The 22,933-nt window shown below is 49.8% G+C and overlaps 1 protein-coding gene across 1 annotated transcript in view; it reads right to left on the reverse strand.

The window, feature by feature from the left end:
• Positions 1 to 18,167: 18,167 nt before the first annotated feature.
• Positions 18,168 to 22,933, reverse strand: part of LRFN2 (leucine rich repeat and fibronectin type III domain containing 2) — a 42,780-nt gene continuing 38,014 nt past the window's right edge. Inside the window, exon 2 of the mRNA XM_061146074.1 lies at positions 18,168 to 19,133. Within this exon, the coding sequence (XP_061002057.1) occupies positions 18,170 to 19,133 (964 nt within the window). The 3' untranslated portion in view covers positions 18,168 to 18,169. The remainder of the gene's footprint in view (positions 19,134 to 22,933) is intronic.

Below are 22,933 nucleotides of genomic sequence, written 5' to 3' on the forward strand. Positions count from 1 at the left end.
CTTATTCTCAAATGTGGTTTTTGTTTTAACCTATCTGGTGGCTCTTTGAAGAACTGTCTCAAATGGCTTGCCTATTTTCACATAAAGACCCTCACTCCTTGGAGGGAAAGTTATGACCAACCTAGACAGTATATTAAAAAGCAGAGACATTACTTTGCCAACAAAGTAAAGGCTATGGTTTTTCCAGCGGTCATGTATGGATGTGAGAGTTGAACTGTGAAGAAAGCTGAGCACCGAAGAATCGATGCTTTTGAACTGTGGTATTGGAGAAGACTCTTGAGAGTCCCTTTGACTGCAAGGAGATCCAACCAGTCCATCCTAAAGGAGATCAGTCCTGGGTATTCATTAGAAGGACTTGATGTTGAAGCTGAAACTCCAATACTTTGGCCACCTGATGCAAAGAGTTGACTCATTTGAAAAGACCCTGATGCTGGGAAAGATTGAGGGCAGGAGGAGAAGGGGACAACAGAGGATGAGATGGTTGGATGGCACCACCGACTCAATGGACATAGGTTTGGGTGGACTCCAGGAATTGGTGATGGACAGGGAGGCCTGGCGTGTTGCTGTTCATGGGGTCACAAAGAGTCGGACGTGACTGAGCAACCGAACTGAACTGAACTGAAGAACATTCCCAGGGTTGAAGCAGCTACCTAGGAAAAATTTGCTCAAAACATTTAAAAGCAAATGTATAGTTGTTGCTTCTGGAAACTGGGAATAATAGTTGGGGAAAACAATAACTTGAAAGCTTGGAAGGAAAGGCTAGGGAAGGAGATGCTTTGGGGAATAAGGATTTTGAAAAGCTGTCACGTATTTCTAGGAATCTAGAAGTCCATGCACACATTCATGGCTGAGCACATGCTCAGAAAAGACCTGAGAAAGCCCTAGGCTCTTACATCTGGCTTATTTCAGGCTCTGCAGGAGCAAGGAGTGAAGGCTTAGGCCGAATTGTAATCTGCTTGGCTGAGTGTTGAGTGCATGTACACACACACACATGCACACTCACAGTCCATCTGCAAAGACTGGGAGATTTTTTTTTTTCTTTTAGTTCTAAGGGCATAAGGAAATTTCTCTTGAATCACTGTGTGTGTGCTTAGTCGCTCAGTCGCTCAGTCGTGTCCGACTCTTTGCAACCCCATGGACTGTAGCCCGCCAAGCTCCTCTGTCCATGGTGATTCTCCAGGCAAGAATACTGAAGTGGGTTGCCAGGCCCTCCTCCAGGGATTGAACCCAGGTCTCCTGCATTACAGGTGGATTCTTTACCATCTGAGCCACCAGGGAAGCCCTAGCTGACCATTAATCTAACAGAACAGACTTTAATGACCACATATGACAAAGGATACAAACTTTACAAAACTAGTGCAGAAAAGTCACAAAACAAAAAGCAAGGGAAATGCAAATCAAAAGCACAATGAGATGCCCACTACATGCCTACTCAGATGGCTATAACTTTTTAAAATAAAAATAAACAGCGATAATGAGGTTGTGGAGAAACTGGAACCATTGTATATTGCTGGTAAGGCTATAAAATGGCACATCAACTGCATGATGTCAGCTCCTCAAAAGTTAAACAATTAGGACCCAGTAGTTCCACTCCTTGGTATACATCTAAGAGAACTGAAAACATAGGTTCAAACAAAAAACATGTACACGAATGTTATAGCAAAACTATTCATCAACTAAAGGTGGAAGCAATCCAAAATGTCTATTAACATGAAATAGATAAATGTAATATGGTATATCTGTACAGGGGAATATTATTTAGCCTTAAAAAGAATGAAGTAGTGATACATGCTACAACATGGATAAATCTTGAAAATACTATGCTAAGTATTAATATTAATAAAAAAAAAAAAAAAGCCAGACACAAAAAGTTATATACCTTGTGATTTCACCTACATAGAAGGTCTCAAATAGCCAAATCCATCAAAGTAGAAAGCTGATACAGGGTTGCCAGAGGCTAACAGGAGGTGAGAATGGGGATGAACTGCTTAATGTGTGTGGAATTCCTGAAGGTGGAGATGTATAAAAAATGTTCTGGAATTATCAATAAGTAGTGGGAATGATTGGACAGTATTGTGAATGTACTAAAAGCCACTGAATTATACACTTAAAAATGGTTAAAATGATAAGCCTTATGTTATGTGAATTCTATTTCATTTTTTTTAATGGGATCTCAGCTCCCCCACCAGGGCTGAACCCTGACCTCTGCAGTTAAAGCATGGAATCCTAACCACTAGACTACTAGAGAACTCCTTATTTCAATTTTTAAATAAGTAATATGAGATGCTCAAATACAATGATGTATTTTTAACTTTTCAGGACTGAGTCTTTCAAAATAAGTGCCCAATAAAAATGGTCTCCTGCATTGTAGCAAGATTCTTCACCATCTGAGCCACCAGGGAAGCCCCAAATAGTAACACACGGGCCTCTTCTCTAAGAAGTCAGAGGCATCCTCATCTGCTCGGCAACCCTCTCCTATTGGCTTGAAAGCATGACTCTGAGTAAGGACCCGGGCCCCCCAGGTCCTGCTGCAGTGATACAAGGAGGCAGGGGATAATGGCAACTAGTCCCAGAAGACTCTGGGTCTCCAAAGCTGGCGGAGACTGGTTAAAGCTTCCTTTATTGTGACAGGGACTTGGTTGGTGGGAAGAGGTCAGAAGTTGTCATTAGCCAGGTCTGAACGCCACCTCTGCCCCTAACCCTCACGAGGCCTCAAACTGAGGGCCTTCTGGATGGTGCTTTTCTCTGAGGTAAAATAGAGGTGAGGACTCTGGGATCAGGGTCACTGTGGTTTGTTGGTCTGCTAACTATAAAGCACGGGCCACTGCTCTCAAGACACCAGACTGTAGCCTTTCTATATCCTGGAAGGTTCCGGGGACTCACATTCCCTCTCCTACCTCCCCTTCTCCGCCCCCACCCCACACCTCCACCTCCTTCCCACAGTGCTTGGCTCATCCAAGATGGAGACGTTCCCCAGAAGCCCCCAAACTCCACGGAGTCCAGCAGGCTTCTCTCCTTACACTCCTGCCTTGGAACAGCTGGTCTGAAGTGAAGTTGCCCAGTTGTGTCCGACTCTTTGCGACCCTGTGGACAGTAGCCTGCCAGGCTCCTCCGTCCATGGAATTTTCCAGGCAAGGATACTGGAGTGGCTTGCCATTTCCTCCTCCAGGGAATCTTTCCCGACCCAGGGATCGAACCCCGGTCTCCTGCACTGCAGGCAGACTCTACCATACGAGCCACTCCTCAGAGACTGTGGAACGTTCTGGCAGGGGCAGAGCCCCTCCCCCGCACTGCCACCTACACACAGCCGGGCTGAAGGCGCAGAGAGGGAGGAAGGCCTCTGATTGGAGGAGGCTTGGTGAGAAGGCGGGGCGATGGGCGTGTCTAACGGCCCCTGAAGAAGCTGTTGGGATCCGTTAATTTCTAGCGGCACTTCGCTCATTTTTTTCTAAGATGGCATGAAGCTAACTTACTTAGAGAACGGGCTTATGGGGATCTCCCCTTCCAGGAAGATGAGAACTGCTATAAGGATTCAGGAAAACCCCTGAGGCCCAGGATGTGGAGAACTGGGCGCCCGTCCCTCACCGCAGGTTGGTTGTAGACGTTGTGGCGGGAGGGGTCCAAGGGATTTTGTGCTCCTGGTCTCCCTAGGAGATGGGCGGTGGTTGGAGATGGGTCCCCAAGCCCCTTGCAAGCCCCTTCCCCCTCGCCTTGGGCTTCATCCGAGCATTTCTCCACTCTTTTCTCTCTTTACCACTGTGTCTTTCTTGTGGAAGGATTATTCTTCCATCCCAAGGAGGAGAGCCACTTGAATGTCCTGAAAGACACTGGGACTCCGAGGACAAGTATGTGCCGGCCCATCCCTGTGCACCCCGGGCCTTTCCCGGCCTCCCTTTCCCGGTTTGCGGGTATCTTTCCTAACTTCTTAGTCTCATTTATCACCTCCCTCCCTGCTGTGATTGGTGAAGGGTTGGGGTGGATGAACTGGAGATCTGGCAGGTGGGGGGGTCCGGGATCAGTTTCAAGTCCAAAGATGCCCCCCCTCCCGAGCTCTGTGTGATTGTGGGAAATTTACTGACCTTTTCATGGGTGTGTGCTCTCACCTGGAAAGTGACAAAAATCATAATGTTTATTGAATCATGGTGAGAACGGGGGTGATTATGTCAGTGTCTTTGGAAAACAGATGTGCTGCAAATTACTGATTAGGGTTTTAACTCTGTTCTTCCCGCTGCCATCCCCCAGCTGCTGTCTTTTCTGTGTACCAGGTTTCTGCCTTTTTCCTTCTACAGGATGGGTCAGTCAAGCCGTAACAGAGCATGGAGGCAGTCCCTTTGTCCACCCTGTCATCTTCTAGGAACTAGGAAGCACCCTTCCCGGGTCCCTGCTCCAGTGGACTTCCCCGGCTCTTCCTTCCCAGCCTTTGCTGTGGCATTAGCCATCTGGAAAAAGAGCTGCTGGTAGGACCTGGGACTTTTGTTCACACCCACAACCCTTCCCTCCAGATATCCAGTACTCTGCCTTCAGGGAGGAGACTTGAACTTTAGGCAACAGGAGAAAACCAAACCTTCAAGGGCTTTGGTTCCCTCCAAGGCCAAGGTTCCCAAGATCCTTGGTTAAGAGGTCCGGGCCACCGCCTTCCCTTCCTCAGTCTTCTTTTCCCTGTTTGTCCCAGAGTTCTGCTATAACCCCAAAGCTTTTCTGTTTACCATCAACATGGAAACTTGATTCTTTATATAGGTATATTTTCCCTCTTTTGTGCATCATCTTGTCCCCCAAAACTGCATTTTCGTGAAGGAGGCTTGTGGGACTCAAGGGGCCTGGCCAGTCACCCAGGCTCCCCCAGAGCGTCTCAGACCACTGGTCATGTGGAGAAGTTTAATAAAGATGTCATTACTTCTTGACTCTTGCGGCTTGTGTTCGGTGTGCTGATTCAAAACTGAAGACTCATGTGGATCCTTTTTATCCTTCCCACTCAAACCGGGTGGAAGGTGTTTGCATCCCCAGGGAAATGGGCAATGAGAGGTGGGTGGAGGGGATGTTATAATGGGCACCTCAGCCTGCCCACCCCTGCCTTTAAATAAAACTCATCACTGTCTCCTTTAGGGACCTGGAATTACCTGATTTACTAGACACCGGGCAGAGTTTTCTGAGCATTTGCATTGTAATAGGGCAGGAACTAAAAGGGAACCAATTTATCCACCAGAAAGTCAGGTCAGAGGAAGCAGGTAAACAGTGATTCATATTAAGGCCCTAGAATTTTATTAGTTGCTATTTTTATAACTTTGTTCTTTTAGTCCTTGATTGAGGATAAAGGGAGTATTGTAAAGGAACAAACTGCTGGTGGAAGAAGGGTGGAGGAGGGTGGGCTGTCATCCTCAGAGCAGGAATGGAAGAGTGCAGGTATCACATCACTGGCCTGCGATGTGATGATTGAGAGGTGTGGGCCACTTCCCTGGATCCCACAGATGGAAGTGACAGTCCTAGAACACAAACCTCTGCTTCCTAGGGCCTCAGAAGTTGCCCAGTGCCTCTGCCTCTCTCCCCTGCCTATCTTCCCTGTGTACCATGGATACCAGAGCTGATGTGGCAAGAGAACAGACCTCCCTAAGACTTTCCATCTGGGGCCCTGGTTCTGTGTTTTTCTATGTCAGTGATGATCACAGAATATTCTTGGAGTTGTCTTCTGTAATGGCTCTGGGCACCTTTTGAGGAGGAGGAATGCTGGAGTCTGTATAAACCTGGAGCTCCTTGAAGCACGGAGTATGTGTTCTTCATCTGTTCTGTTCCTTGGTGGACTTAGGAATGAAAGGTATGGACCTATTTGTAATCATGCCACCCAGCAGGAATACTGGTGAGTGGAGGAGGGCTTCTTTGGAAACCTCTGATTTTTCCAGTCTTGAGACTCTGGGCCTAATATTCATATAATAGTTCAGTCGCTCAGTCATGTCCGACTCTTTGCGACCCCATCGACTGCAGCACACCAGGCCTCCTGTCCATCACCAACTCCCAGAGTCTACTCATTCATGTTCATTGAGTCAGTGATGCCATCCAACCATCTCATCCTCTGGTGTCCCCTTCTCCTCCGTCAAGGCTATGGTTTTTCCAGTAGTCATGTATGGTTGTGAGAGTTGTACTATAAAGAAAGCTGAGTGCAGAAGAATTGATGCTTTTGAACTGTGGTGTTGGAGAAGACTCTTGAGAGTCCCTTGGACTGCAAGGGGATCCATCCAGTCCATCCTAAAGGAGGTCAGCCCTGAGTGTTCATTGGAAGGACTGATGTTGAAGCTGAGACTCCCAATACTTTGGCCACCTGATGCAAAGAGCTGACTCATTGGAAAAGACCCTGATGTTGGGAAAGATAATAATCACTAGTGGCCTGAAACTTCTAACAGTGTTACCATTGATCCATATCATCAATCATCATGAATCTGTAACTTCTCAAATCCTATGGATTATTTGTGCTATAGAGAGCTCTGTGATTTGGAGGCAGAGAGATACTGTGGCCATTTTGAGCATTTCTGAAATGGGAAAAAGACCCAACTCCTTTGAAGGGAGGGGTGTGTAGTGTGCTTGCCTTATTGTTCTATGTTACTTCTCCCTTCTTTCCAACCCTTACACTTTAGAAAGTGAAAACAAAACAAAACAAAAAAACAAACAGTGACATGGGGTTTATTTAGTGCTTAGTTTGTCAGGACAAAGTTTAACTCAGGAGGCACCGGGAGAGGCACGGAGAAGTCACTAGATATTTGCTCAGTGCATCTCTCCATGTCTTCTACTTTTTAATGTCAGAGTCCATTTTCATTGCTCACCTTCCAGAAAATTCACTGAAATTCTAATGTCATTAGCTGTTGCATAGGTTACTTTGGGGGCAACTGCAGTTATTGAGTGATTAAATCTCCAGCCCTCTCCCTAACTAGTTGTATGACCTGCAGCCAGTCGTTAACATCTCTGTGTCTGTTTTCTCAGAAAATGGATGATCTATCCCCTAGGTAACCAGGATGCGCAAAGACTATGAGGAACAATACATGAAGTATATGAAATGCTTACCACACTGTTTGGTAAATAACGCTAGTTCCCTCTCTCCTGCTTGGACCATCCTTTGTATTCTGAAAAGAACTAGCCTATTGAGGGTGTATCACAACCAAAAGGAAGGCATCCCAAGTCCTCCCTCCCCAAGCTGGTTCAAGGCCAACCCAGATTCCATAAAACTTTCTGAAAGACTTCCATCTTTCTGTGCAGCCCTCTTCTCAGAAACTGGCTGTGGCAGGCCAGTGCATTCTGGAACAATCTGAAAGGCCTGGGGCTCATCACCTTCCATCATTCTCCACTCATCGAGTCTCCAGTCATCTCCTCGTGGAGACCTGGAAGACAAGTGGATTTGATGGTGCAGCTGTGCCCCAAAGCCTCCAGTAGCATGGAGAAGCCAGCCCTTTCTTCCTTCAGTAGACCTTGAAATGCAGGTGCAGGCATAGCCATGATTTTTCAATTTGCTTCTCTTACTACATGGGCCAAGAATCTTTGCCAGACTGGTTCCTTTGAGAAATCAGAGCCTCAAAGCATACAGCACACTCACTCAAATCCTAAAACAACCAACTCCTTGGTGGGCCCTGCTAACCTCCTGGCTTCACTAGGTAGAGGGCCCTCAAGGGCACTCCTTGTGGAGTGCACCCCAGCCTTCTGCTCCTTCCCCCTCTTCTAGATGAAGACGGTAGATGGACTGGATCCACACCTTGGACCTGCACAGCTGTCCTCCCAACTGCTCTTCCGATCCTGCCCTACATTTCTGTCCTGCTCATTCTTTCCTGGACCCCTCTCACATCCCTTCTTTTTTGCTTATCCCAAGGTGGATTAGAGTCTATGACCCCTCTCCCATCTGGGCTGTCCCCAGAGGGCCAAGCCTCATATCCACATAGAATTCCTACAGAGCTGCCCTTCTCAGTCCCATCTCTCAACTTCCTAGGGTCCTGTAGCCTTTGTCTGCCTCTCCAAGACCTGCCTGTGTGGAGGCCTCTGGCTTCCTGCCTTCCTGTTGTGGCAGCTAGGACTGTGACGGCTGAGTGTCAGGGGTGTCATGTGAAGGAAACTCCAATTGTGGGGTTAGAAAATTTAAAGTTTGAGACCCACTTCTGCTTCATAAGCTCTATAAGAACTGGGGGCGGGGGGGTGGAATGGGCAACTTTCATCCTCAGTTTGGAAAATCTATAAAGTGGGGAAAGCAGTAATGTATAAATTGGAGTTTTTAGGTAAGGAATGGAAGGAGTGATAATCCATGTGAAAGAATTTATTTTTGATAGTGAGATGCCATACAGTCTCTCTACCTCTGCTGCTGACTTTTTGTATCATAAGTGTCTCCAGTTACATTTCATCCTCCACCATTCTGCAGACAAAGTTGGATGTAGGGAAGGAACCTTGGTTGACCACCCCTGGAATTGGATACTCTTTAATTATAATTTTATTTATTTTTCCCCTAATTATAATTTTATCTTTCCTCAGTATTGTATTATCAATGTTATATAGGTTACTTCAACATGTTATGAACCCCATGATACATTGAAAGTATTATTGTTTTAAACAGCAAACAGTAATTTAAAGAGTATAAAATTAAAATTTTGGAATTTTGAAATTTTACCTTTTATACCATATCAAAATATCAAATTCCTTGGAATGAACCTAACAAAAGATATCAAGCCCTCTATGCAGAAAGTGGGGGAAATATTGGAAGAAGTTACAGAGACCTAAATTAGTGGAGTGAGACACCGTGTTTGAATTATGAGTCAATATTGCAAGCATGTCAGGTCACTGCAATTTGGTGCAATGCCAATCAAAATCTCAATGTGTAGAAGTGTGTGTGTGTGTGTGTGATTTTAAAATCTTAGCCAAGGCACCTGAAAAAGAACACAGCTCACCAAAGAAGATACAGTGTGAGTGAGCGCTCAGCTGTGTGCAACCCTTTACAACTTCATGGGCTATAGCCCACGAGGCTCCTCTGTCCATGGGACTTTATCCTGGCAAGAATACTGGAGTGGGTTGCCATTTCCTCCTCCAGGGTAGAATTGGATACTCTTGCCTAGGCCCCCTCTATCTTGTATTTTACTCCAAACCAAAGATGGAGGCAGCTTAGGCAAGGGGATTTTATGATGCCTGGCACAGGCCCCCATTTTCCCATAAATCTCAGGGAGGATGGAAGGCCCTAGAGCTCAACAGAAAAGTCCCAGGAAAAGTCCCAGCCTCTGCTTGCCTAGCAGGTTAGGAATGAATTAACCTACAGCTGTTTGAAGGATTCCTCAGAAGGTAGAATCTCAACAGAAGGCTTAAAACTGTGAAGATAAAGGAAGAATAAGGCCCCTTGATTGCTGTTGAGGTACTCCCCACCTTCTCCCAGGCCTCTAGGGTGACCCACAGTTGTCTCCATTTATTTTTCGACATGGAAGCCAAGCTGTTGGTATGTGGGGGGTCACTGACCCCCAGTATCGTGTCCTGTTGCCCTTCCTGAAGCAGCTGTGTACCGGCAGCTCTCGCAAGGGACCTGTCCAGCTGTGCATGCTCCAGCCAGCCCCCTCTACCTCCAGAGTGAGTAAAATGTTTCTCTAACATTCTTTCTTCATTCAAGCTGGTACTAGTGTGATGTTTCAGAAGTAAAAACCAAACTGGGAGCCAATTATGATCTTCCCACCTCAAGCAGATGGATGCTGTTTTTGCTACAGGAGACCTAGATGTTAAGGAGAGGCAGAGAGGGCTGGTGAGAGGGCTGCCTGGGGTCATCCCACCACCCCTTGGAAGTACTCACCACCTGACTCCAGTGGGGACCCTCTGGCCCCTCTACTTTCTTGAACAGAGCCAGCCTCTCCCTGGGTGGTTTACCTGGCCCCTGACAGAGTCTTCCCATGAGTATTTACATTACAGAAGGGTCTTTTCACCCAAAGGAATAAGGAAAAGCCAGTGGGAGGTTTTTAGTGGCAGCACTTGTCTTTCCAGAGCCCTGATGATTTGATTTTCATCATTATGTCAGACCCGGGACAAGGGTGAAGGGGGAGCAGGGATTGGGGAGTTGATGAGTGAGGGAACCTAGGGGAGAGGTTTGGAATCTTCCAGGCCCTTCTAACTGCTGGGGCAGTGGATCTCAGAAATTAAAGGAGCTTCAGGGACTGCAGAGGCTACCATGTACTTTCTGCTCCTTTCCTGCCTCCTTCCTTCTCTCAATGGCATGAGCAGGGTTGATTCAGCGAGGAAACAACAGCTCCTCCCCTCCCCTGACTGCACCCAGGGGAGATTTTCCCTGCAGGACTGTGGCTCTATACCTGGTTTCCTACCACTGTTGGGCCACAGCCGTCTCTGCCAGCTACTTTCTCTCTGGGCTCTGGATTCCTTGTGAAGGAAGGAATGATGGCTCTGCAAAGACCCACCAGGAAACATAACCATCAGGCATTGGTCTGATTGGAGTACAGGGAGCCGCTCCTTGTCTGGGGTGAATTTTGAAATTCATCATGCACGAGCTTGCCGGTAATAAGATTACTAACAGTTTTCATGGATATTGAACAGGTGATTCTAATACCCATTGTGGGAGGCCAGCGTGGATGACCTCTAATAGCTCTGTGAGCCCTGAGATTCTGTGAGCCTGAGATCCCTAATATTATTGCTAATATGCTGTAACTTATAATAATGTTTTCAATGATGCATATCATTAATAATAATGACCGTTATCACTCTGTCTTTCCCAACCCAATGTGTGATCTATATAACTAAATGGTAACTCCTCAGGCATACTTACCAGAGATGATACTTACCACTGTTACTTTACAAGAAAGAAAACTCAGGCCAAAAAAACAGACTCTGAAACCAGCTCCTCGCGCTGGATGCCCCTCCTCCTCCAGAAGCAGGTGCTCCTGCCTCAGGCTACTCAGGACCCTCCAGTTCTTTGCAGCTGTCCATCTGCCCTCTTCCAGGCCTCCTCCCAGCCACCTCAGAAGCTCCTGGAATTGCCACAGTTGTCATCCTTCTGCCCCTGCTTGTCCGGTACAGGATTCTAGTCCTGCCTGGGTCCCTTTGGCCCAAAGCTGGTCACGTCACCATGCTGGTCCCTTTGGAACTTAAAATCTAGTGAACTCTTCCAGTCAGAGGTGCCATGTGGGCTTGAGGCCAATCCATCCACCCATCCATCTCCTCCTGGGTAGTACATCTATAAGTTATCTTTAAAAGAGTGAAAACAGGCCACCTCTGTAAAACCAGAGGTCTGGGAACTAGCTTATGCCCTGCCCCTTGAGGAAGTGTGTAAGGCCCCCCAGTGCATGCCCTGCGTCCTTCACTTTTATTTTGATTTCTCTTCATAGTGGAGAGTGCTCGGCACACAGTAGGTTAGCAAATGCTTGCTGAAAACACCTAGTGCTGATTGCTCCAACTCTCTCACTTTTTCTTCTGGATCATTTTCTCAAACTCAAGGTTCACATACCAAGATTCAGGCTCTGATCTAAAACCCAGCAAGCTCTGCATCTCTAATGGTCTCTGCAGTTCTGTAGGTAACTTCAGTGTAAATCAATTTATTGAATGTTTACGCAGCTCTGCCACTCACTAGCTGTGTGACCTTGGGCAAGTTATTTAACCCCTCTCTACCTTAGCTTCCCCAGTGGGGATGATAATAGTAACCCATTTGATTGAACTGTTTTGATGACAAGTTGAGATAATCTATAGGAAGCTCTTAGAACAGTGCATAGAACATAGAAAACTCAATGAATGTTAGCTATTATCAATATAATCTTGCAGTTCAACATCAACTTGGAAAATACCAAGCTTCTGTCAACCTATGAAAGGATGAGAACTTTCCCATAATTAGTCAGGGTAGTTAAGGCAACCAGCCAATCCCTGGTAGACAGGCAGAATATTATCCTTGAGAGAGTCCCCAAGGAATGTGTGGAAAGGGTATGATAGGGAACCCAGGAGGGTAACATTCAAGGTTACTGAATGTAACTGAAGGCTTAATTCTCTTCTTCTTGGTAATATTCCTTCTCAAATGGTGAACAAGATACTTGCTTGTTACCAGGACAGGCCAAGTCAGAGATGGAGGGGACAGGTGTGGGGCTCTGAGGTTTTGTCTCATGAGAAAGTGGGGTTGGTCACAGAAAGGTCAGCTGATAGATGTAACCATGGTTTTGGGAACCAAGGACACCTCAGATATAGCACTGGGGATTCAAAGCAAAGACATTCACCCTGGCAAGACATATAAATGCTGGAGTCGCTGCTGGATGTGCCAGAAAGCAGCAATGAACACATGTTACAGAGGAGGTGACAAAAGAAGAGAGGGTGTGCTCATCATCACCTAACCAGATGGGCAGCCTGGACGGAGGGGCGCAGGGCTGTGGGAGGTTGGTCAGTAGGCTGACTGGCTATGGCCCAGGTGGGCTTGGGGATCTCATGGAGATGGGTGAGATTCCAGATTCACCCTCTATCAATAGGAAACCAAGTAAGTAACTGCAGGCTGCACTGACATCCCAGGAAGGGCCTGGGTAGTGAGATCTTCCTCACCACAGCCCTAGAGAGACTCCAGCACTCAATGGTGGAGAGAATGCTGGCTGTGATTCACTAGGAGTACACTCAACTGTTGGCTAAATGGATCAGAAGATCCTTATCCCAACAAAGCAGGACAACAACCAGATAAGAGCCTGCAATCTGGGTCCGTTTCCCCAGAGTCAGTGAGCAGAAGAAAGATGCCAAACATTGTCCCAAATAAGATCATGGGACAAGACCACTGCACTTGTTTGAAGATGCTGAATGGCCCTGCTGGGAATCACAGGATAGCTGGAGAGGGAAAGGTCAGCTTCCCTCTTTGGTCTGTTGGAAAACGTATTAATTTCCCTCTGCTAGAGGCTGCAGGGAAGGGAAACCTATGAGGCTTGTAAACATTCACTGCTGCGAGCTGGGGAACCTGAAATAAGAAAATGAAAGCTGAGAATCTAAGATCTTTGGCTTAAAGGCTGAAAACACAAATAGGTATTTTTAGACTGAGAAGGGGGTAGTGTTCCTTTGAGATGTTTGCAGAGCAACCCATGTAGGGGTCTGATTTTATTATGCAAAGGTAGAAACCTCAGTTGTTTACCTGTGAGAAGCCTTCTTTTCACAGCAAACTTTTCTTCTGCCAACTGTGTCACACGGGTCTGGGGATCTAAGCATGATGTGTGAAACTATGTGTTCAGATTTTGCCTGCTCCTTGCCAACAGTCTTTTCTTTCGGATGCAGGCATGCTTAGTTGCTCAGTCATGTCTGACTCTACGCAACCCCGTGGATTATAGCCCACCAGGCTTCTCTGTCCATGGGATTCTTCAGACAAGAACACTTGACTGGGTAGCCATTCCCTTCCCAAGGGATTTTCCTTACCCAGGAATCGAACCTGGGTCTCCTGCATTGCAGGCAAATTCTTTACCGTCTGAGCCACCAGGGAAGCCTTTTCTTTTGGATAAGTGTGTCTATTTCACCAGCAGCAGTTTGCAGAAATCCCCATGGCTGCAAAAACAGAGGAAGCCCCACCCAGTTTACTGAAGCCCTGAGACCTTCACTGCAAACATACTGAGAACAGACAGCAGAATACACAGAAGTACTCAGCCTGTACTTAGGAAACATCGATACCCGCAGACTCTGGGAGAAAAGTTACGACCCATGTGGGAAGGGGGACATCTGAGACAGTGACCTTCCTCTTACCTGGTTAGAAATGATGTCACTTAAAAAAAAAAAAAAAAAGCAAGTCTAAGTTCTTTTGGGATTTTAGTGCTGTAATCGTGGGAAAATGAAAAAAAAATCTCCTTTGAGGAGAATCTGTGGACTGTATCAATTTGTGGACTGAACTTGGGGAGAGAGGGTTGAAGTCTTGCCAGAAAGATTAATAATTCAGCCAGGCTCAGACTGTATCAGCTACCTCTCTTCTGCAAGAGATCAGAGAGCTAAAGCCTTCTGTCTATCAGGAAAGAGGATCTGGTAGGCAAACACCTCTTCAGTTGGAAGTTTTTGAATTAGGAAGAGACAGGAAGATGGGTTTGGTCTTTGGAGTGAGCTTTTGTGAGGTTTTCTGTCTTTAGGGGACAAAGTTACAGGCTTTCAGGGCAGAGGGGACCAGATGAGGCTGGAGATGGAAAACTATTAAACAAGGGACATCTAGAGGTCACCAGGCCAGGAGAAGGGATGGTAAGGTCTGGGCAAGACCATCTGAAGCCTGGGTGGATTTTCCTGGCCAGAGTAGGAATGTATACAAGCCAAAAGAGGTCAGAAAGACTAACGTGGGGTCAGAAGAAACCACTTAACCAAGAGGACCCTGAGTCAACATTCGGAGAATTTTAGTCCTTGAAGCCAACCCAAACGCTTTCAGATCAGACTATAAATTTGACTACTTCAGTCAGGACAAAATACTGTCTGAAATGAATGAGCTGAAGGGAGGAAGAAAGGATAGAGGAGGTAGTGTGATGTCATGGGAAGAGCTAAGTTTTTGCAGCCAGAGTTACTGTGTGACCTTGTGGAAGTTACTTAACCTCTCTGAGCCTCAGCCCCTTCATCTGAAAGACTGGCATAATAGTATTTACCTTGAGAGACTGCTGTGAGGGTTCGGTGATGCATGCAGATGAAGCAGCAGCACAGGATCTGGAACTGTAGGTGGTCAGTAACTATTAGCTTCCTTCCACTTCCAGAAGCTGTGCTTCCAAGTCAGTGGCTGCACATGTGGAGCTGACTGTACCAGCCCCGTGTGGTTCTCAAGCACCTTAAAGCCAGTTAGCCTGAACTGAGATGTGCTGTGTGAAACAGACGTCAGATTCCCAACACTATGTAAAATATTAATAATTCTGTACTGATTATATGTTGAAATGAAAATATTTTTGATATATTGGGTTAAATAAACTATATATTAATTTCACCTGGTTCTCTATACTTGATTTAATGGGCTACTAGCAAATTTTATATTACAGTGCAGCACAGACTTTATACCTCTTAGACAGTGCTGACCTAGACACTAAGAGGAAGGTAGGGTTGGGAAGCTGTGTTCCAGAAGCTCATTTGTTTCTCTACTGTGGGTCTGTGCTTTGGTTTGTTATCCTGAGTGCATGCGTGCTTAGTCGCTTCAGTTGTGTCAGACTCTTTTGTGGCCCTGTGGACTGTAGCCCGCCACGCTCCTCTGTCCATGGGGATTCTCCTGGCAAGAATACCAGAGTGGGTTGCCATGCCCTCTTCCAGGGGATCTTCCCAACCCAGGGATCAAACCTGCGTCTATTGTGTCTCCTGCATTGGCCGACGGGTTCTTTACCGCTAGCCCCACCTTGTTCTGCTTCCCCAGTAAAAGATCTTTTCGGGGAAAAAAAAGCCATCTTGGGCTTACCCAAAGTGGGTGGAAGGTACTCTGGCGCCCCTAGTGGCTACGTGTGGTGGTGGCCACTGTCCAGGAAAAAGGAAGCAGGGCTGAAGGTGAGAGGACAGAGCCATAAGGTGGTAGGTAGCCTGGACAGACTGAACTATTCCTTCTTAGCCTGGAGCTTCATTCCAGACCCTCTACGGACCTTTACTCCAAGAGGGCGGGTCCATTCTCTCTTAGTTCAGAAGGCTCCCGCCTTATTTGTGAACTTAGCAGGAAGCAGGCTCTCACCAGGCAGAACCAAACAGGTGTGAGAGAAAATGCCATCTCGAAGCCACCTTCAGAAAACCACAGAGTTTCCAGAGAAATAAACAGCAGACTTCACAGACACAGGAATGTTCTTTTTTTTTTTTTTGTCTCTCCCAAGAAATGTGGTTAGTTGTTGATTTTAAAACTGTACATTTTACTGTACACTTTTTTTTTTTTTTTTAGTAAAGGAGAAGGTTGGCATTTGTATTCTGCCCACAGGGATGTTGCTTTCCAAACCTGACAAACACAAGTGCTAGTACATATCATGTCACGACAGAGCTTGGAGCCGCTGACGAGGACAGCTGGTTCCCCTCGCTTCCCAAGTCTACCACTTTTCCTCTAGGTGCCTGAACCCAAAGGCAAAAAGAGAGTGGTATTTGGGGTCACCTCCTCAATGGCTACATTTAGAAAAGGCTGAGTGAGAAAGTGCAGAGGGAAAAAGGAGAGGAGGAAAATGGGGCAGAGAAAGAGGGAGGGTGGGGGAGATTTTCTTTCACGTCACCGAGGCTGGAGGTCTCCCATGACTGCAGAAACCTTGTGCTCCAGCACTGGGGCTGGAAGTGAGCTTGTGGTCTCAGGAAGAGACCGGCCTGGTCTGTTGATGACCTGGTCAGGACCAGAAAGGGACTGGGGGGAGGCAGAGAGGCACCAGAAAAAAAGGAATGAAGACAGGAGAGAGGAGGGAAGGTGAGGAGAGAGAGGAGGGGGGCAAGGAAGGAGGAAGGCATGGGGTCTGGAGGCTCCTGGGTGGGAGCCAGAAGGCAGTCCTGCATAGACGGTTCCCCGCCCTCTGCCTGTGTGTTCTGGGTGGGGCTGGGGGACCACCAGCTCAGCTCCAGGTCTGAGCCCATAAGAACGTTTCAGCCCCAGATGGACTCACCTGTATGCTTTGTAGGCTGTGTGGTCGGCAAGTGGCAGAAGGAGGGAGAATGAGGCTAGAGCTCTGTGGTGGAGGTTTGGGAAAGGAAGGAATGAGGTGGGGAGAGGTAGTGTGTTGACAATGAGGCGAGACCTGGGACAGACAGGGACCAAGAGAGACAGAGGTGCAGGGGAAGACCCTCCAGATGCTTCCAGATGCCTTCCCCTGCACCAGCCACAAGTTGCCTGTCCCCTCTTACCACGGTCTGTGAATGTGGGGTTCAGTCCCCAGATGGGCAGGAGCCTGTGTGCCCCTCCCATCACCATCCTGTCATGTCCATGACAGATCCGCCTCCTGACTGGCATCATGGAAGGCAGCCCCCGTGTCCCCGTGTCCCACCCTGAGCCACCTTCTTCAAGAACAAACGAAGGACAGGCTCTAGACACAGAAACGCCCTAGCCACGGTGAAGACTTGGTAACAGATTTCAGACACCACCCCCAAGAGGTACGTGGCCTTGGGGCCTGCCCTGACTTGGTCACTAACTCACTATGTGACCTTGGGCAGGTCCCTTGGACTCTGGAGGGAAGGAGAGAGAAGGTTAAGGGTGAAATGATCGCAAACACCTCTTCGAGCTTCAAAATCCTGCAACTCATTTAGTCATGAAGGATCCTTAGTCCTTCGAGCTGGAAGGGAGTTGGAGATTTGGTACGATCTCAGTATTTCATGAATTAGGAGCCTGAGGTCCCAGAGAGAAAGGGTCTTGCCTGCTGTATTCAACTGGGTATTGGGTGGTGGCTCTGAAACCCAGACTCGTAGCTTTGGACTCTGTGTCCAGTGCTCCTTCTGCTCCTTCGAGTCCACTCCCCTTAAGAGAAAACCTCTTGGCAATCCCCTCACAACCATGCCCCCCCATCCCAGCTTCCCTTAAAAGAAGCAAAAATCCCAAAGCACCTCCATAGGGTGCTTTGTACCCATGGGTCTCATAAAACCCTTCTCCCTCTCCCACATGTAGAGTCCTGCAAGTTACCCTTCTGGTTTAAGCTGATGTGCTGGGTGTGGGGCGTTGTGTTTGAGAAGCAAAGGAAGCTGGGCCCGCGATGGGGGGTTCACTCAGCCCTCCTGAGTGTGGGGACTTGGCAGTAATGAGGGGGTCTAGACGGAGGACTTCAATCTTCCCCCGAACAAACGTGCCACCCAAATCATTCCCTGCTTTGCTCAGCTGGCAGCGATTGCCCACCACCAGGGCTTCTGGGACCCACTTTTGTGCGTGGCGTAAACTCTCCATTATCTGTGTCACTGAAGAGGAGGAGTCTGGGACGTGGGAGAAATAAATTAAGAAACAAAACAACACTGGAACCATCCGCAATCCAAAGCTGCTTGCTTATAGGCTACATTTGTGATCAGAAAGGCAGGAGCCCTGCCTTCCCAAACACTCAGGGCTCAGTCTGACATGTGAGCGATCGAGTCCGCTTTCCCTGAGCACACCCCGACGGGTGGTGGGGGACGGGCCTGGGAAGGTGTGTGTGGGTGGCATAGTGGGGCGGGGGGAGGCCGTTGACAGGGAGACAAAATGGTCCCTGGATGTAAACATCACCATGGAAACTCCACAAAGACTTGTGGGTAAAGATGCTTCCCCTTCTCCCACCCTGGTAGGGTGGGAGGGAGGAGGCCCACCCCAGGCCTACACCGTGCTCTCCATCACCCACTCGGAGCTGCCGAAAGTTCCTCGGGCCCCCACCAGGTCACTCTCCTCGAAGGGCAAGAGCATGCCATTAACTGAGAGGCTGCGCTTTGTCCAGATGTTCGAGACCCTCCGCGGGGGGCTGTAGCCACCAGGGGCGACCCCTCCCGCAGCTGCGGCCGCAAAGTCCCCCATGTCGAAGGAGTGGCTGCGTTTGGCCTTGCCCTCCAGGGGCAAGGGGAGCAGGCTCCTGGCCCTGGCCGCGGGCGGCCCCAGCAGTGGCTCTCGGTCCGAGGGGTGCCCCTTGGCCGACGTCCCAGACCCTCTCCCGCCTGGAGTCCTGGAGTCCAGCAGCTCCTCCTTTCTCTGACTTTTGAGGTCCAAGGAGGCGAAGGCCCCCATGAGGCGGTCAAGGTTGGGCTTGGGGCGGGGAGCTGGGGGTGGGAGCCTCCAGGGGCCCCGACCCAGCCCCTCCCCGATGCCCAGAGAGCTGGAGGAAGAGGAGTCGCTGCCTCGGGCCAGGCTGGCACTGAAGTCCATGAGTTCGTTGCGCACCACCACCTTGGGTGGCCCAGGCGTGGGGGCCCCGCTGGGCACGCTGCCCAGAGCAGGCAGCTGGGCCCCGTTGGTCTGAGAGTGCACGTTGCTGACGGCAGCCGCGGGCTTCCCCGTGCCCTCCTGGTTGCAGACCTTGTAGCGCACCATGAGGATGACGATGAAGACCAGCAGCGTGGCCACGATGATGCCGCCGATGACCAGGATCATGGTGCCGCCCAGGATCTGGCTGTGCATGGACTGGCACTGCGGGTAGTCGGCCTTGGTGAAGAACTGGGCGCAGCCCACGATGTTGGTGGCCGTGAGCGTGGTGGCCGTGTCATCCCACATGGCCAGCACGCACAGGTCGTAGCCAGTCCCGGACACCAGGTTGTTGACCACAAAGGCCTTGTTGGAGGCTGGGATCATCCTGGGAGGCGGAGGGGATAGGTCCAAAGGGGCAGGCATGGTGAAGGACAGTAGGGTGATGGGGGACAGGGGCAGAAGTAGAAGAAAGAGAGAGGGTGACAGAGACAGGAGACATGGAGAGGGAGAGAGCCGCAGATGCAGAGAGAATGAGGCAGAGAGGAGAGGTGAGAGGTGGAGAGACAGGAGAAGGGAGAGCCAGAGAGGAGGGGGACCCAGGTAAGAGAACAGAGATGGGGGGGGGGTGAAGAGAGAGGAAAAGATTCCGGGGCAGGGGGTAGATGTGTCAGAGCCAGGTACACAGAGAGAGAGACATCGGCAACCAGGTGCGGGAGACAACCCGGACAAGGTGGAAATAAATCAATGATGAGTGTGACCACGAAGGGAATGGAACAGGAGTGGTTGGAGTTGGAGGTTCGGAGAACAAAGGGGAGAGATTCAAGGGAAAAAAGAGAGGAGACATGGGGGAGGGGCGGAGGGGGAGGCAGAGAGATTAAAGACTTGAAGACACAGAAATTAAACAAGAGGGACTGCCCACCTCCCCGCTTCTGCCTTCTCTGCTTCAAACAGCCCCTTGGTCTCTGGGCCGTGGGGGTGAGAGTCAGGTCAGCCATGGCCACCCACCCCGAGGGCTGCCTCCACCCCCTGTCTGTACTAGGAGATTCCCCAGCACTGACTGAGCCCCATTCCGAGACTGAGCTGTGCTGAGTCATGGACAAGGTCCTGTCCTCAGAGGCCAAGGCCACCCTCCACTCAAGATGGCTTTCTCTTGTCTCAGGAGGGAGAACTTCACTGCTGCAGATGGGTTGGGGGTGGGTGGGGGTCTAGGCAGAAGCAAACTGGAGGTGCGAAGAGGGGCATTGCTTGGAGGGGAAGGGCGTGGTGCAGTGGTGAAGACTGGGGGGAGCTCTGCTTCCCAGAGGGAGCAGCGGGGTCCTCCGTCACTGCCATAGCAGGCCAGGGGCATCCAAAGACACCCGGGGCAGTATCACTGGTTGGGGAGGACTTGATGGCTCCCTCCACCTTCAGAGAGGGTCAGAGGGGGCAGCAATCTCCCCGCACTGGGGCTGGTCCACCCTAGCCTCGGCCCCTCCAGCATGCCTTCTGGTGAGAGTTCCTAGAAACGACTTCTGTCTCATCCCACATACACTCTTGCAGAAATACTCACCTTAGCCGGAAGGAGCCTCGTCTCTCTGCAGCCTCCCCCACCCCTCTGCCCCCCCAACTCCCAAAGAACTGGGTATCCTTCTGTCCCCTGCTACTCCAGCACTGTCTGTGCCCGTCAACGGCTCACACCCAGGGCCCGGCAGCTTAATTGAGACCTCAAACACGAAATACTGGAGCCTGAAGACTTCCACCTGGGAACCGCTCACGGAGGCTGGGACTGACAGGCAGGTATTGACGTCCCGTCAGTGGGCAGCCCTGGAGGCTCCTGCCTCCCGCCTCACTCTCGGCCCCTCTCGGCTTCTGCGGAAGCCACACAAGGAAGTTGAGTCCTCTGGCCCGTCCCCACCTCCATCCTATAGCTACAGTGCGTGGGGCAGAAGAGGTGAGTGGAGGAGGCAGAGGCCTGGATCAGCAGGCACAGCACCCAGCCCCTTAGGTCTATCTGTTCCACCTGTGCATCACAGCAGTCCTGGGCCCTCAGGTCACAGAGGAGGGCTGGCCAAGGCTCAGAGAGGTTAAGTGATTGGCCTGAGGTCACACAGCTGGGACTGCCAGGATGAGGCAGTCGGGGCTTTGACACTAGCTTCTAGATCCACAGTCTGGGCTTATTCCTTTCCACAAATGAGGATGATTTTCCTCTTCTCAGTGGAAACCCTGCCCGGGCCTGTTGCAGGTCAGCCAGCCCCTGCCATGGAGCAACTCAGCTCACTGAGGCTCACACTCCTCCACAGACAGGACCTCGGTTCTGCTGGGCCCACTGCTGTGCAGAGTCCACCTCCTTCCACCTCAGGGAAGCGGTGTGAGCGACGTGAGTTGGGGCGGCAGGAGCTGTGCACACCCAGAATGGTGACATAGTAGCGTGTGTGCTCAGTCGTGTCCAACTCTTTGCAACCCCGTGGACTGTAGCCTGCCAGGTTCCTCTGTCCATGGCGTTTCTCCAGGCAAGAATACTGGGGTGGGTTGCCATGCCCTCCTCCAGGGGATCTTCCTGACCCAGGGATTGAACCCGTGTCTCTTAGTCTCACGCGCTGGCAGGCAGGTGCTTTACCCCTAGTGCCGCTGGGAAACCCGACGACAGTAGAGCAAATGCTTCATGGCAAGTGTGCGTCAGGCCCTGTTTTAGGCACCCTATGTCTATCAACTCACTTAGCCCTACAGCAACTCTCTGAAGCAGTCACTGTTGTGGTCTTTTTTCTGCAGAGGTGTTAGGCAAACGTAACATGGAGAGCCGGCATTCAAACCCAGGCAGTCCAACTCCAGTCCCCTCTGACCCACCTCACTTGGCCACCTCTCTGGGTCATGAGCAATAAAAGAACATATCCCTTCAGGGCAGGGATGGGTTGGCTGGTTTATTGAACCCCTGGTATGTGACAAGGGTTTTCATACTCCATATTGTGTTTAAACCTTCCCACAATCCCAGGACACAGGAGAGGGATTCTGAGCCTAGAAATCATCTCAGTGTTTTGCTGTCTTATCCTGGAAGCAGACCCGGTTATTACTACTACTACTAAGAGTAGCCAACATTGAGGGCATACTCTTTGCCAGGATTGTTAAGAGGACTAACTCATTTAATCCAACAATTGTTGGGAGGTCGTTATTATTACTGTTTTACATGTAAGAGCCTGAGGCACAGAAAGGTTAAGCTGCCTGCCTGAGAGCGCCCAGCTAGTAAGTGGCAGAGCCAGGATCCGAACCGGAGAGTCTGGCCCCAGAGCCTCCACTCCTGATCGCTATGCCTTGCTGCCTCTCAGCCACTTTCCTGTCTTCCTGCCCTCCCGGGGGGACGTTGTGTGGACCCTGCCTGGCCTCTCCCCATCCCCCTAGGCTGCTGTTAAGGGAGGTGTTACAGGGTGAGTCTGATCCTTAGCAAGCAGCTGGCACCCGGGATGAAGGGTCAGGCAGGGGAAATCCGTGCACTGTAAATGGCGCAGCAGAAGAAAGGCCAGATAGAAAAGCCTGCTTCCCAGGATTAAGAGCAGAAAAGCAGCTCTTGTTTTCTCTGGTCGGGGGGAGGGGGGAGGGTGGTGTGGACCTAACAGGAGAACTAGAACCAGCTGGCTCAAACCGCCTTGGAAGTCAAGCTTTCCTTTGCTGACAATAATAGCCAACGTTCACCAAGTGCTAACCTTGTGCTGGGAAGTTTACATGTAGTATCTCATTTAGCCTCCTGACAATGATAAGTTATCATTCCCACTCAGGAAAGGAGGAAGCTAAGCAGTTTTCACTTTCCCCTGGGGGAATGGAGCTGAGACCAGATTTGGATCTGGGATTCAGACCCTGGTTCTTAATCACAAGCAAGACTGCTCCCCACTCCAGGCAGTGAAAGGATGGCCTGCCTGAGAAAGTCATGTGAATCAGGCACTATTCAAACCCGAGTGACAGAACCAACCTCATCTCCTGCCCACGTGGCCATGTCCACCCCATTTTGTTCCTGACTACTGACTGCCCCTGGGCTAGACCTGGGGAGCCTGGATCCCTCTTCGAGACAGACTGGGACCTGGGGCCCTGCACTGCAGTGCTTGCACCTGGACAAACATCTCCTCGAGCACTAGAATACAAAGATTCCCTTCTCCAGGGGATCTTCCTGACCCAGGGATCAGACTGGGGTCTCCCAGTTGCAGGCAGATTCTTTATCAT

Source organism: Dama dama, chromosome 7 (genome assembly GCF_033118175.1).
Source record: "Dama dama isolate Ldn47 chromosome 7, ASM3311817v1, whole genome shotgun sequence".
In the NCBI taxonomy this organism is placed as follows: Eukaryota; Metazoa; Chordata; class Mammalia; order Artiodactyla; family Cervidae; genus Dama; species Dama dama.